General features: G+C 43.2%; 1 protein-coding gene across 1 annotated transcript; it reads left to right on the forward strand.

Annotated features, from left to right (window-relative positions):
* The first annotated feature begins 388 nt into the window (after nt 1–388).
* Nucleotides 389–14027, forward strand: zgc:136971 (S9 family peptidase). Its single transcript, XM_056424135.1, is given in 15 exon segments — nt 389–729; nt 3795–3934; nt 4456–4530; nt 4620–4695; nt 9741–9993; nt 9995–10066; nt 10458–10495; nt 10592–10713; nt 10790–10850; nt 11302–11382; nt 11707–11795; nt 11966–12159; nt 12239–12341; nt 13342–13448; nt 13574–14027. Coding segments are annotated over 15 exon segments (1632 nt in total). The 5' UTR covers nt 389–608; the 3' UTR covers nt 13674–14027.
* Nucleotides 14028–14964: the final 937 nt, after the last annotated feature.

Raw genomic sequence — 14964 nt, forward strand, 5'->3', positions numbered from 1 at the left:
AGGGTTAAAGTTGATAATAACGAAATATGAGAAAACCTTGGCCTTTATTTTGGTTCAATCAATCAATCAAACTTTTATTTCAGACTCAAGGTCCAGATAGTACGAAACATTAACTAGAACAAAATACATAATTGCTGTGTTTTACCGTTAATAATTGTTCAAGAAGTGCACTATAATGATATCAGGACTTGTGTTAATTTAGCTATTAACCAGTTCATCAGTGATATAACTATGTACATCAAGAATGACCATATTTGTCATGGTGCGCTGCTACCGTGTGGCCAGCTTTCTCTACTACACCCCTTCAAACGGAGCCAAAGTGGTATCGTCCATTCGTGATTTCAACATGGAGGCGCTGACAGCGGAACCATCATCGTGGTTACACGTTCATCTAGTCCAGGAGAGGGGATAGTATTGTCGATACATTAATAAATGCGACTGCAGTAAACCAAGCAACGCGATTATTTGAACCCTCCGAGCAGCTGCCAACGGTGTGACGCTGCGCGAGCTTGCGCTTGTCTAAACCGCTCGTGTTGAGCGTGCACGTGTGGTGGGTTGGTGCTTTTAACGTGAGCTCTGTGCGCGCGCGCGTACACCAGCGTGCACGGATGGACCCCGGGCGAGTCACCGCGGTGTACGGGGAGGTCAGCGGTCTCCCTGCGCCGGTTTCCGCCCACGTGAGAGAAGAAGAGCAGCTGTCAGAGCTCCGCACTTACACCGTGACTGCAGGTGACCGCCCCTCTCTATGTCCCGCCCCCCTCTCTTTCCATTCAATTGAAAGGTCACGTCAATATTGCCAAAGCAAGTGTAAAAGACAAAAAAAGAAACGTACAGAAATGCGTGAACAGAGGGGTGTAACATTACAACACCAGCATGAAAAGTATAAACATACACTACCGTTCAAAAGTTTGGGATCACCCAGACAATTTCGTGTTTTCCATGAAAACTCACACTTTTATTTATCAAATGAGTTGCAAAATGTATAGAAAATATAGTCAAGACATTGACAAGGTTAGAAATAATGATTTGTATTTGAAGTATTAATTTTTTTCTTCAAACTTTGCTTTCGTCAAAGAATGCTCCTTTTGCAGCAATTACAGCATTGCAGACCTTTGGCATTCTAGCTGTTAATTTGTTGAGGTAATCTATTGAAATTTCACCCCACGCTTCCTGAAGCACCTGCCACAAGTTGGATTGGCTTGATGGGCACTTCTTGCGGACCATACGGTCAAGCTGCTCCCACAACAGCTCAATGGGGTTGAGATCTGGTGACTGTGTTGGCCACTCCATTACAGACAGCATACCAGCTGCCTGCTTCTTCCCTCAATAGTTCTTGCACAATTTGGAGGTGTGCTTTGGGTCATTGTCCTGTTGGAGGAGGAAATTGGCTCCAATCAAGCGCTGCCCACAGGGTATGGCATGGCGTTGCAAAATGGAGTGATAGCCTTCCTTATTTAAAATCCCTTTACCTGGTACAAATCTCCCACTTTACCAGCACCAAAGCAGCCCCAGACCATCACATTACCTCCACCATGCTTGACAGATGGTGTCAGGCACTCTTCCAGCATCTTTTCACCTGTTCTGCGTCTCACAAATGTTCTTCTGTGTGATCCAAACACCTCAAACTTGGATTCATCTGTCCAGAACACCTTTTCCAATCTTCCTCTGTCCAATGCCTGTGTTCTTTTGCCCATACCAATCTTTTCTTTTTATTGGCCAGTCTCAGATATGGCTTTTTCTTTGCCACTCTGCCTAGAAGGCCAGCATCCCGAGTCGCCTCTTCACTGTCGACGTTGACACTGGCGTTTTGCGGGTACCATTTAAAGAAGCTGCCAGTTGAGGACCTGTGAGGCATCTATTTCTCAAACTAGAGACTCTAATGTACTTGTCTTCTTGCTGAGTTGTGCACCGGGGCCTCCCACTTCTCTTACTGCTCTGGTTAGAGCCCGTTTGTGCTGTTCTCTGAAGGGAGTAGTACACACCGCTGTAGGAAATTTTCAGTTTCTTTGCAATTTCTCGCATGGAATAGCCTTCATTTCTAAGAACAAGAATAGACTGGCGAATTTCACATGAAAGTTCTTTTTTTCTGGCGATTAGCAAACACAATGTACCATTAGAACACTGGAGTGATAGTTGCTGGAAATGGGCCTCTCTACACCTATGGAGATATTTCATTAGAAACCAGACGTTTCCACCTAGAATAGTCATTTACCACATTAACAATGTATAGAGTGTATTTCTGATTGATTTAATGTTATCTTCATTGAAAAAAACAATGCTTTTCTTTGAAAAATAAGGACATTTCTAAGTGATCCCAAACTTTTGAACGGTAGTGTAAATAAACAGAAACATTGGTATTGTGCTCTACTGTGAGCTCTACATACATATAACTAAAATAGAAAAAACATAATATAAGTACAAATAGGAACTGTGTACATATTATTTGTGTATATATAGAGATAAATAAGTATGTGTATGGACAGTTGGCTATGGCTATGTACAGTGCTAATGGTCATTGTAAATATACTCCAATGATTGACAGTCTTGTTTGGTTTTATTCTATTGAACACTGGTTTTCCTGTCACCACACATCTTGCACCTGGGTTTTCACATTGCTGTGTTTCACTCAGCAGGTATGGAACGCTTGTCATTGTTTGTCGTGTTTTCAAAATATTATTGTGCGTTTGTAATCTGTGTACATCCCTTGGTACAGTTGGCGGGTGGTTTAAAAAGGTGCAGCTCTTTTTCCCAAATTATGTTACGAGTAGTCCTCTCTGCCTGGCGATGCTGCTGCTCACCGAGTCCGAACATACTCCAAGATTTCTTTAGTTTTTAGTCAGTCCGAGTGGCCAGTTATTTTGCAACTGTGTATTCTCTGTTCAGGGCCAGATCGCATTCAAATTTGTTCTGATTTGTTGTTCGTTGTCTCCAAATAGTCGTGGAACCAGCTGGCTCAGGGGGGCAACTCTGTCTCCCGAGTCTACCTGTGGCTGAGGGCTTTCGTTGTGGAGCGTGTCAGTGTTACTTTCTTATAGGTTGTTATACAATTTAAATATTTCATTCGTAATTTTCATAGTCAGCGGGTGTCGTCCTTCTGCTCTGCATTCATCACTTTGGTGTTTTCCCATTTTGCATGAGTCCCATTTGCTTTAGTCCCATGTGGTAAAATCTTGGTCGGTGAGTGGACCCCAGACCTCGCAACAATAAAGGGAAATAGGTCCAATATCTGAAGCCAGATTTTAATTGGGATGTCCAACTTGACTTTTCTTTTTGATAGTGTTTAAAAAATCATTCTTGCCTCGTCTCCCAGGTGATTCCCAGCTTGGTGGAAGTTTCCTTTGGTGCTGGTGTTTAGGCCGAGCTATGTATATGCTATACATGTTGAATGTTGTAGGACAAGCATATCTGGAAAGAATGTATGTTTGTGGAGGCGTTAATTTTTCTTTCGTGGAATATCATAATTTAATGCCAATTCATTGATGTTGAAGAGAGTTGGACTCAAGCTGCATCCCTGTCTAAACCTTGAATGCTTTAAGGGTTTCAAAAGGTTTATAGAGTGAAGCCATCTTTTTCTCTGGAAGAATACCCATCAACCTGACGGTTATACCTCACTGGGTATATTGCACAGTATATTGGATCGTGGGTTCAACACGACCCATTTACGAAAGGAAAATACTTTTTGTGAGCATCCTCAAGTTATTACAGAGATTCGATGAAGATATGTCCCAGGGAAGACATTTTTAAAGTTGAACAATAACCTAACTTGGAAAATGTGTCACCATGTTCACGTTCAGAGTGGAGTCAGAGCGACCTGGTCCGAGGCTCCAGAATTCGCTACTCGCAGCAGTGGACTCTGATCACAGACAGCAATGACCACAAGAGCATCAGGACTGTTCGTCCACCAGGACCCTGTGTACCGGTGTCTGGAGAGTGAGTTTTGTATATTTGAACCCTAAAATCCATTGAAATTTCACTAAAATCTTGTTATTGGCATTAGTTCACTAAAGAGGCACATACATTTTTTTTTTAATGTAATGTAATGCTCATTCCATATTGCTGCTGCTTGAATATAGAATCTGAGCAGCATTACAGATGAACATGTTGTCATATTTATCATTGATGAAAAAAGTGCTGCACATACTTCTGCATTTACCGTTTTAATTAATTGAATTTAATAAAATAATATCTAATCCTTAACCATTCCTTAAAGTCACAAAAAAAATGCTGTCAAAAAATTTGATATAAACATAAAAAAACCTGCTTGGCATTTTGGGGTTGAAGAGGAACTTAATAGCAGTTTAAAATCACGTCTTTGCTTGCTGCAGTTGTGGGGAAGCGTGACATCACTGTGTGGTGACTGCTGCAACACAGTTTTAAACAGAGAGTAAAATGAAACATTGCTTTTTGGCGTCGTTGAGTTTGGCTTCAAGCTTTTATTTCTCCTCTGCACGTCAGGTGCTGAGTGGACTTTCGCCCATTCAAGGCCTGAGGGCCGTTGTCAGGGAAACAAGTGGCCACCAACTCCTGGAGGTGAGAAAAGCAGACCTCAGTATCCTCTGAGAGATCAATACCGGAGCATTTTGACAGACCGCTGCGGTTTTTTGATTGTCGCCGTTCAGGTATGGGACCGACACGGCCTCAGGAAATGCCTCAACCTGACTGTTCTCAACAAACACGGCAAGGTGTACGATGACGGTGAGACGGACACTTTTAATGAAACACGCCGTTTCTTGTTTCTCCCCAACAGGATCATAATCACTGAAAAATAGCTGAGCTTAACTGTTGCATCGTCCTATATTGTGTTTTCCACTTTTGTTAAGTAAGGGGGCACTAGTACAGCTTTAGTTTTGTATAATTCAATTCAATTCAGTTTATTTGTATAGCCCAATTTCACAAATTACAAATTTGTCTCGGAGTGCTTTACAATCTGTACACATAGACATCCCTGCCCCAAAACCTCACATCGGACCAGGAAAAACTCCCAAATAACCCTTCAGGGGGAAAAAAAGGGAAGAAACCTGGAGGAGAGCAACAGAGGAGGATCCCTCTCCTAGGATGGACAGATGCAATAGATGTAATGTGTACAGAAGGACAGATTTAGAGTTAAAATACATTCAATGAATATGACAGAGTGTATGAATAGTTCATAGTAGGCATATTCCACGATGGAGACCTCCACGATCCATCAGGCAGATGGCGGTGGGGAGGAGGAGCGGAGTCTCAACAGGACAGTGGCGTGGTCATGAGCAGGAATTCCACGACCCAGACGATCCATCAGGCAGATAGGATCTATGCCGTCTCATAGGGTCCGATGACCCCATGAGACGTAAAGTCAAAAGGACTTCCGGGAGAAAGCAGAGTTAGTAGCGTGTGATTGAGAGATGAAAATTCATCCTTAAGGAGAGAAAAAGAGGAGATAGGTACTCAGTGCATCCTAAACGTCCCCGGCAGCTATAAGCCTATAGCAGCATATCAAGGGGCTGGACCAGGGCAAACCTGATTCAGCCCTAACTATAAGCTCTGTCAAGAGGAAGGTCTTAAGTCTACTCTTAAACGAGGTGACTGTGTCTGCCTCCCGGACTGAAATTGGAAGCTGGTTCCATAAAGAGGAGCTTGATAACTAAAGGCTCTGGCTCCCATTCTACTTTTTAAGACTCTAGGAACTACAAGTAGTCCCGCATTTAGTGAGCGTAGCTCTCTAGTGGGGCAATATGGTACGACAAGCTCCTTAAGATATGATGGAGCATCACCAATCAAGGCTTTGTAGGTTAAGAGAAGAATTTTAAAAGTGATTCTTGATTTTACTGGGAGCCAGTGCAGAGCAGCTAGTGCAGGAGTGATGTGATCTCTTTTCTTAGTTTTAGTGAGAACACGAGCTGCAGCATTCTGGATCAACTGGAGGGACCTAAGAGATTTATTAGAGCAGCCTGCTAATAAGGAGTTGCAGTAATCCAGTCTCAAGTAACGTGAACCAATTTTTCTGCATCTTTTGAGACAAGATGTGCCTGATTTTTGAAATATTACGTAGATGAAAGAATGCAGTCCTTGAGATTTGCTTTACGTGGGAGTTAAAGGACAAGTCCCGATCAAAGATAACGCCAAGATTCTTTACAGTGGTGTTGGATGCCAGGGCAATGCCGTCTACAGAATCCACATCACCAGATAATTGATCTCTGAGGTGCTCAGGGCCGATTAAAATTACTTGGTTTTGTCTGAGTTTAACATCAAGAAGTTGCAGGTCATCCATGTTTTATGTCTTTAAGACATGCTTGAATTTTACAGAGTTGGTTGCTCTCCTCTGGTTTTATCGATAAATATAGTTGAGTGTCATCTGCATAACAATGAAAGTTTATGGAGTGTTTCCTGATAATATTGCCCAAAGGAAGCATGTATAAGGTAAATAAAATTGGTCCAAGCACAGAACCTTGTGGAACTCCGTGATTAACGTTGGTGGTTATCGAGGCGTCATCGTTTACAAATACAAACTGAGATCGATCTGATAAATAGGATTTAAACCAAATTAGTGCCGTGCCTGAAATGCCAATCGACTGCTCCAGTCTCTGTAACAGGATGTCATGGTCAATGGTGTCGAATGCAGCACTAAGGTCTTTTGGGGCGGCTTTAGCTCAGTGGGGTAAGAGGGCCGTCCTGCAACCGCAGGGTTGTGGGTTCGATCCATTAGTTGCAAGTCGAGTGTCCTTGAGCAAGGCACTGAACCCCAGTTGCTTCACTGCTCCTTAATAACTAAGGATGGGTTAAATGCAGAGAACTAATTTCCCCTTGGGGATAAATAAAAGTGTATATTCTATTCTATTCTATTCTAACAAGACCAGGACAGAGAGGAGTCCTTTATCTGCTGCCATTAAGAGGTCATTTGTAATTTTCACCAGTGCCGTCTCGGTGCTGTGGTGTTTTCTAAATCCTGATTGAAATTTCTCAAATAAACTATTATGATGTAGAAAGTCGCACAACTGATTTGCGACCACTTTCTCAAGGATCTTGGAGAGGAAGGGGAGGTTAGAGATCGGTCTGTAGTTAGCCAATACCTCTGGATCCAGAGTGGGCTTCTTCAGGAGAGGTTTAATAACAGCCACCTTGAAGGAGTGTGGTACGTGGCCTGTTAGCAGAGACACATTGATAATATCTAATAGAGAGCCGCCAATTAAAGGCAAAACGTCTTTAAGCAGCCTCGTCGGGATGGGGTCCAAGAGACAGGTAGACGTGTTCAAGTAGAAACCGTTGAAAATAATTGGTCACGGTTGATAGGAGAAAATCCTCAAATATACACCAGGGCATACAGCGGTTTCCAAGGCCATTCCACTTGAGAACAGATTGGTACTGGTTATGGGCAAGAGATTATTAATCTTGTCCTAATAGTTAAAATCTTTTCATTAAAGTTCATAAAGTCATTACCACTAAGGTTTATAGGAATGCTCGGCTCCACAGAGCTGTGACTCTCTGTCAGCCTGGCTACAGTGCTGAAGAGAAACCTGGGGTTGTCTTTATTTTTTTCTATTATTGATGAGTAATAGGCTGCTCTGGCATTACGGAGGGCCTTCTTATATGTTTTAAGACTATCTCGCCAAACTAAGCGGGATTCTTCGAGATTAGTTGAACGCCATATGCGTTCAAGCTTTCATGACGTTGCTTCAGTTTGCGGGTCTGAGGTTATACCAGGAGCAAACCTCCTCTTCCTCACTGTCTTCTTCTTCAGAGGGCTATCGAGTCCAGTGTCATTCTCAGAGAGCCTATGGCACTGTCAACAAGATGATCAATCTGGGACGGACTAAAGTTAGACCAGGAGTCCTCTGTTATATTGAGACGTGGTATCGAATCAAATACAGAAGGAATCGCTTCTTTAAATTTAGCTACAGCACTATCAGTTAGACATCTAGTGTAGAAACTTTTGACTAACGGAGTACACTCCGGTAGTATAAATTCAAAAGTTATGAGGTTGTGGTCTGACAGAAGAGGATTCTGTGGGAAGGCGTTCAAATGCTCAATGTCAACGCCATAAGTAAGAACAAGATCAAGCGTGTGGCCAAAGCTGTGAGTGGGTTTCTGTACTCTCTGACAGAAGCCAATCGAGTCCAACAAGGAGATGAATGCAGCACTAAGGCAATCATTATCAACATCCACATGGATATTAAAATCTCCAACAATAATAACTTTATCGGTTTTAAGAACCAAACTTGATATAAATTCTGAGAATTCAGATATAAACTCTGAATATGGACCTGGTGGCGGTACAGAATCACAAATCGAATTGGCTGTAGTGTTTTCCAGGTTGGATGTGAAAGACTAAGAACAAGGCTTTCAAATGAGGTGTAGTGTAATTTTGGTTGAGGATTAATTAATAGGCTCGATTCAAAGATGGCTGCTACTCCACCTCCTCGACCGGTGCCTCGAGGAATGTGAGTATTAATATGACTTGGAGAGTCGATTCATTCAGGCAGACATATTCTTCATGGCTCAGCCAGGTTTCAGTTAGGCAACATAAATCAATGTGATTATCTGATATTAAATCATTCAGTAACACAGCTTTAGATGACAGAGATCGAATATTTAGGAGACCACATTTAATAGACCTATTTTGTTGCACTGCTGAAATAATTGTGTTAACTTGTATAAGGTTATTGTCTCTTCTGCTTACTTTTGATTTATTTAATTGAAGTGGCCGTGGGACAGACACAGTCTCTACTCTAAAGTCAAGGGTGGGTAACTGCTCGAATGGAAGAGCAGAGAAGGGTGTTAAACTACAACTCTGCTCCCGGTTCCTGATCTGAACCCTGGGTTGTCATAGATTAAGTCCGGTGATCAACTTGGTCATATTCGCAGAAATGAGACGCTCCGTCCAACGTGGGATGAATGCCGTCTCTCCTCATCAGATCAGGTTTTCCCCAGAAAGTCTTCCAGTTGTCTCGTGGCCCATTATTCGCTGGGCAGCCACCTCGACAGCCAGCGGTTGAAAGACGACATTCGGCTATACAATTCGTCTGTCTGCAAATTTGGGAGAGGGCCAGAGAAAATTACGGTGTCCGACAACGTCTTGGCATAAGCACACACCGATTCCACATTAATTTTAGTGAGTTCGCGGGCTCACAATCTGACTGTATCTCCGCTTATCCTTAGCCAGCAGCTTCAAACAAGACTCCACGTCGCCGCTCTGGCCCCGGAGGCACACGACTCTGGTCCGCGTTCGCTATTTTCACGTTCCTGACTATAGAGCTCCCGATAACCAGGGTGTGTTCCTCAGCGGGTGTGTCGCTGAGCAGGAAAACTGGTTCAAACGTGAAGTGGTTGGTGCACAGCGGGCTTCTGTGTAGACTTACGACTCCTGCGAACAGTTACCCAACCATCCGGCTGCACGGTTACCGCGGGCACAGCTAACAGCTGACTGTAGCTCCGCCGACTACGGGAGAGGCGGGCTAACTAGCATAGCTGTCTGAGCTTCGATAGCGCGGAGCCGTGCATCTAACCCACTTAGACCTGCCTCCAACCTAGCAAATAAACTACACTTGTTGCATGTATCGTTATCATTAAGGGAGGCAGGGGGATAACTATACATGAGACACACTGAGCAAGAGGGAGCGGGAGGGAGAGAAGAAGAAGTCATGCTCGCTGTTGAGCTGGCAACCAAAGCTTACCGGAAGAGTGAGATGATGCGTTCATGTGCTTATCTTCAAACTTATTGGTGTGTGTGTGTGTGTGTCTGTGTGTGTGTGTGTGCGTGCTTCCAGCCCAGTTTGGCTGTCTGTCATGGTCGGAGTGTGAGAACAAACTGCTGTATGTAGCTGAGAAGATTACGAACACACCAATCGAAAAGCATGATGGGGAATCTGCATGCAGGAAGGTATTACACACACACATACACACACACACACACACACACACACACACACACACACAACTAATAGGCCTGCTCTTTATGTGCATTCAAATGAATAACATGTCGATTGTAAATACATCAGAAGGATAGTACATTTTGTATAATAAAGTCTGAGTTTCTTGTCGGTTGGTACCACAAACCTTTCAGACTCGGGCTGCGGTTCTGCTCAAACCGCAGGTCAGATTAATGCTTTGTTGTCTGATTCAGAGGCGGCATGAAAAACAACCGCAACTTAAAAGAATTGGAGAAATAAAAAAAGACCTAAATGATAGTGGCACATTACTTATTCTAATGCTTCCTTTTACCCAAACCATTAAATCCGCATTGGTCTGCTGACTCTTCTTTTTTTAATACATACTTCATATAAAAGCCCTAAAAATGGCCGTATTTACATACAAAGATCAGACAGTATGTTGGTGGCAGGGGAGGTCATTTTCTTGAGCAGTATATTAAACATTAAATTAATGTGGTTGTCGTAAGAATAAAGATTTTGTAGAGCAGGGCTCCAAGTAAATAGTGGAGATTACGGATTATTTTGATCTCTCTGACTCCTAAAACTCTCTTTCAGGTCAGCGTTATTCAAGCTCGACCTGTATGGAAACTGTGGTGAGCACCTTTGTCTCTTTGTCTTTGTTAATTCAACACACTCACACACACTCTCTGCTCCTTCGAATACTCAACTGCCTCCTCCCTCCAAACCAGAGTGTCTGTCTGGGGACAACCTGTCAGTGTCCTGTCCCAGGCTTAGTCCAGACGGCTCCACGCTGCTCGACCTGCAGGGTCGAGTGTTTGGACCCCACAACCAGTGCCTCAGTCTGCAGCAGGTACAGTGTGTGTGTGTGTGTGTGTGTGTGTGTGTGTGTTTTCGTTTGATTAACAGTGACTGTTAATCCTCCACAGTTGGACCTGGGCAGCAGGAGGACGTCCACCCTGTTGGACATTGTCAACACACCACAGACTGGTAGGTTACATTCTATTAGTCTAGCGGGCTGGTAATGTTGGCTTCTTTGTTACCTTCGCATTGAAAATGCGGAAGGTAATGTTTTGATCACTGTGTATTTATTTATTTATTTATTTATTCATTTGTATGCGTGTTATTCGCATAACACAAAAAGTATTAAACCGAATCGCATGAAATTTGGTGGGATGATTGGTTATTATCCGGGGACCATTTGATTAGATTTTGGGATCAATCGGGTCAAAGGTCAAGGTCATGAAAAGGTCCAAATCTTCTTTTTACGATCGCGCGGTCAATTTTTATCCAATTGGCATGCAACTAATGCCAAAATGTTCATAATTCAATGCCAAATCTTGTGATATGCGAAGGTATGCACTCTACCGAGTGCCCGTTCTAGTTTCTTATTTGTTTCAAATTGCTTGATTAATATTATGTTGTTTTTTTGCTCCTCCAGGTGGGCCTCACTCCCAGTTCCCAGCAGAGTGGAACTGCACCACAGCTGGATTGGCTAAACTGGGCTTTGCTGTGCTCATGGGTGAGATCCCTCTGTTTTCAGAGAAACAAACAAACAAACACACACACACACACACACACACACACACACACACACACACACACACACACACACACTTGCATACTTAAACTTGAAATGGAGATGGCATTTTGCAAATATAACAAGAGGACATAGTTTACTTCAAACTCTTCTTTGTGTGAGATACAGTAGATATAAAATTAGTGTAAAAATAGTTTGAATTGATCCCCTTTTTAAAAGAAAAAATAGTTTTACAGACAGAAATGTTTCCATGTCTCTTTTGATCAAGATGTCCTCCCTCTCTCTCCCTCTTTCCGTCTCCTTCAGTGAACTACCGGGGATCCACGGGGTTCGGCCAGGACAGCATTTTATCCTTGATCGGTCAGATCGGAAGCCAGGATGTAAAAGATGTGCAGGTAATAACTAACACAGTCCTGGATAGAGTGGCGTAGGCAACAAAAACGTGTACGTAAGAAGAATTTGTGAAATATTTGAGAATTCAAAATATTGAGGACTGGAGACTATGATTGTGGTGGTAAAAGGGTCATTGTCACCCTGGAACTGAAACTAATTTGTCTTTACTCAGACCGCGGTGCGCACTGCGGTGCAGAGAGACATCGGCCTTGACCCCGATCGGTTGGCTGTGATTGGTGGTTCTCACAGGGGTTTCCTGTCCTGCCATCTGGTTGGTCAGTACCCGGAGTTCTACCGAGCGTGTGCAGCCAGGAACCCTGTCATTAATGCTGCTACTTTATTGGGCACCAGTGACAAAGTAGACTGGTGTGAGACACACACACACACACACACACACACGCACGCACACAAACCACTTGAATGTTCTCACTCTCTGTGTCTCCAGGCGTTACACCAGTGTGGGCATTCAGTACTCGTATGACCAGATACCCACTGCTGAAGCCCTGGCTGCCATGTTAGAGAAGTCACCCATCACACATGCTGCTCAGGTCAGACACGCAACACCTTTGAGACAGTATTTTGCTCATGATAACCGGCCTTGGAGGAGAGGATGTGTTTGAGCGCGGGCATTTGTGTTACAGCCAAAGCTGCATCATCTGGTCCCCCTGGATGCACGAGGACCTCTTGTGACTCCAGTGATTTACCCTTTTTGAAAACATATTTTATTGATTGCCTGAGAGGGAGGGAGGGAGGGAGGGATGGCTGCTGCATTCACTCTAAGCAGACAGCTGTTGGCAGTTGGAGCAGAATGAAAGGCTTTCAGTGAAGTTGTTTAGTGGCTGTTGATGTACAGTGTAGGTTACGGTCTGTTCATGAATAAACACAGCAACAAGACTCCAATAACAAGAGGTTCCTGCCTCTTGCTTCACAGCTGCTGCACAAAAGTCAGGACGAGTCTTTGGCTTCACAAACTGGTCTCTGGACGGAGCACATTGCTCCGCACATGGTTGCAAAATGTAGATAAATATATTAGGGCTGTGAAACGATTACAATTTTTAATCAGGTTAATCACAGGTTTCTGTGGATTAATCATGATTAATCCAAATATATTTATTCATTGCCTTGCCATTTGGTATCGTGTTGACGCGCAAGTAGACACTTTAAAAGCTTCAGATTGCAGTTAAGCCCTTGAGACACAGCTGAAGCACGAAGCCGGTGCCGACAGCTGTTTAAAACGAGTGAAAAAGCGTTGTATGAGATATGAAAGTAAAAAATACATCCGAGACGTTTTAGACAATTGCAGTTTGTATTCATTCAGTCAAACATTACAGCGGTGGTTGCCGCACACGCACCTGGAGGAGATGTTTTCTAGTTTCCGTTCTGCTGTGAATGAAGCTGCCTCGATGACAAGAGAGAAGTCTTCAGCAGTCTCATTAGAGCTCAAACTTCACAAGTGGATGTCATGGTTTTGGTATTCTTAAGGCATTTACCTGGGCCAACACACACTCGATTTCACGTCAGTGTGTTCATCTGCGTGTTTGTTTGTAGATCAAGGCGCCGATGTTTCTGATGCTGGTGGCCCGAGACCGGCGAGTGTCTCCTCACCAGGGCCTGGAGCTCTATAAAGCACTGAAGAGCAGAGCTTCACCTGTCAGGTACAACAGAGCACCCAATAAACACACCTGGACAATGTCATCAATGTAACAGAGGATTTGATTCAAGACAAAGATTGTGATTATTAAAACACAGATTTTTAGCATCATTCTGTTTGTCTATCCAGATTGTTGTGGTTTCCAGAAGATGGTCATTCTCTGTCCAGAGTGGACACACAGGCCGACTGCTTCCTCAACACGGTGCTGTGGCTGCACCAGCATCTCTAAACACACACACACACACACACACACACACACACACACACACACACACACACACACACACACACACACACACACACACACACACACACACACACACACACACACACACACAGTGATGAAGCTTTGCTGTAATTTGTGAAAATGGGCTATACAAATAAACTGAATTGAAACTGAAAATGTAATTGCTGAAGGCAATCTGTTGCTCATGAGAGAGGATACATTTAGTTTCCAGCAGTTGTTAATTTTGAACATACCTCTGCCTTTTTGACAACAAAGAAATATGTGACAAGGTACTACATTTTGTAATAACTTTTCCTAATCAAAGCATTTAATAAAAAATATATCTTATTAAACCTGTGTTAATGCGTAGAGTCTTGTTTGGTTACAGTGATGCTTATGAAAACGTCCCTGAGCTTTGACTGTAAATGTATTTATGCTATCCCTACAATTATAAAACAAATGTATTATTTATTATTCTTCCCTCACATCCCAATATAATAGATGGATGGATGGATGGATGGATGGACGGACAGACAGACAGACAGGAGAACAGACTGGCAAAGATATTATACGATAAATGTAATTAGCACAATGTCCAGCAGATGGCAGTCTCCATCTGTAGAAACATTTTTATCTGAACATTTATTCCACTCAGCTTCCCTTTATCATACCAGCTTTGTGAGTTGTATATGGCTGTTTTATATACAAAATGTAATGTATTTGTGTGAATCAGGATACGATCAATTCATACACATTAAAATGAGTGTCTCTGTTTCATTCAAGCGAGATCCTCTTGTCCAAAAAAGGAAAGGAAAAGAAACTCCTGAGCTTAAAGTGTTGCATGTAACGCACACAGTCACATTTAAGACTTAGACGTTTGAACCCGTGTAACCACGCAGACCCCCTGCAGAGCTGTGAAACACCCAAACTACTCGAAACCTCATCTGGAGCCTTTCATTTAGGCTCCTGGCCGCCTTCCTCCCAAAACCAACCAATAACCTACTGTAACCCTTTCGACAAGTTAACCGTCACAGACTGTTAGAGAGTAGTAAATATCTGCCGAGCGAAACAGCCACACACTTGTTTAGCTCGTTTTTTCCTCCATTAGGCACCTTTTCACTTTTTCACCCTCATGCAAACTCAAGATCTCAAAGCTTTATTTTCACAAGCAAACCCTGGCCCGCCTTTCTTGTGAAAAGAATACGGTCACCATGTTATCTCTGTTGTTGAGACTCTATGTGCCGTGAACAGTCTCACTTCTCAGACATTTCTTCAGTTGCTGCAGGCGACACAT

This window comes from Pseudoliparis swirei, chromosome 9, assembly GCF_029220125.1.
Source record: "Pseudoliparis swirei isolate HS2019 ecotype Mariana Trench chromosome 9, NWPU_hadal_v1, whole genome shotgun sequence".
Taxonomy (NCBI): domain Eukaryota; kingdom Metazoa; phylum Chordata; class Actinopteri; order Perciformes; family Liparidae; genus Pseudoliparis; species Pseudoliparis swirei.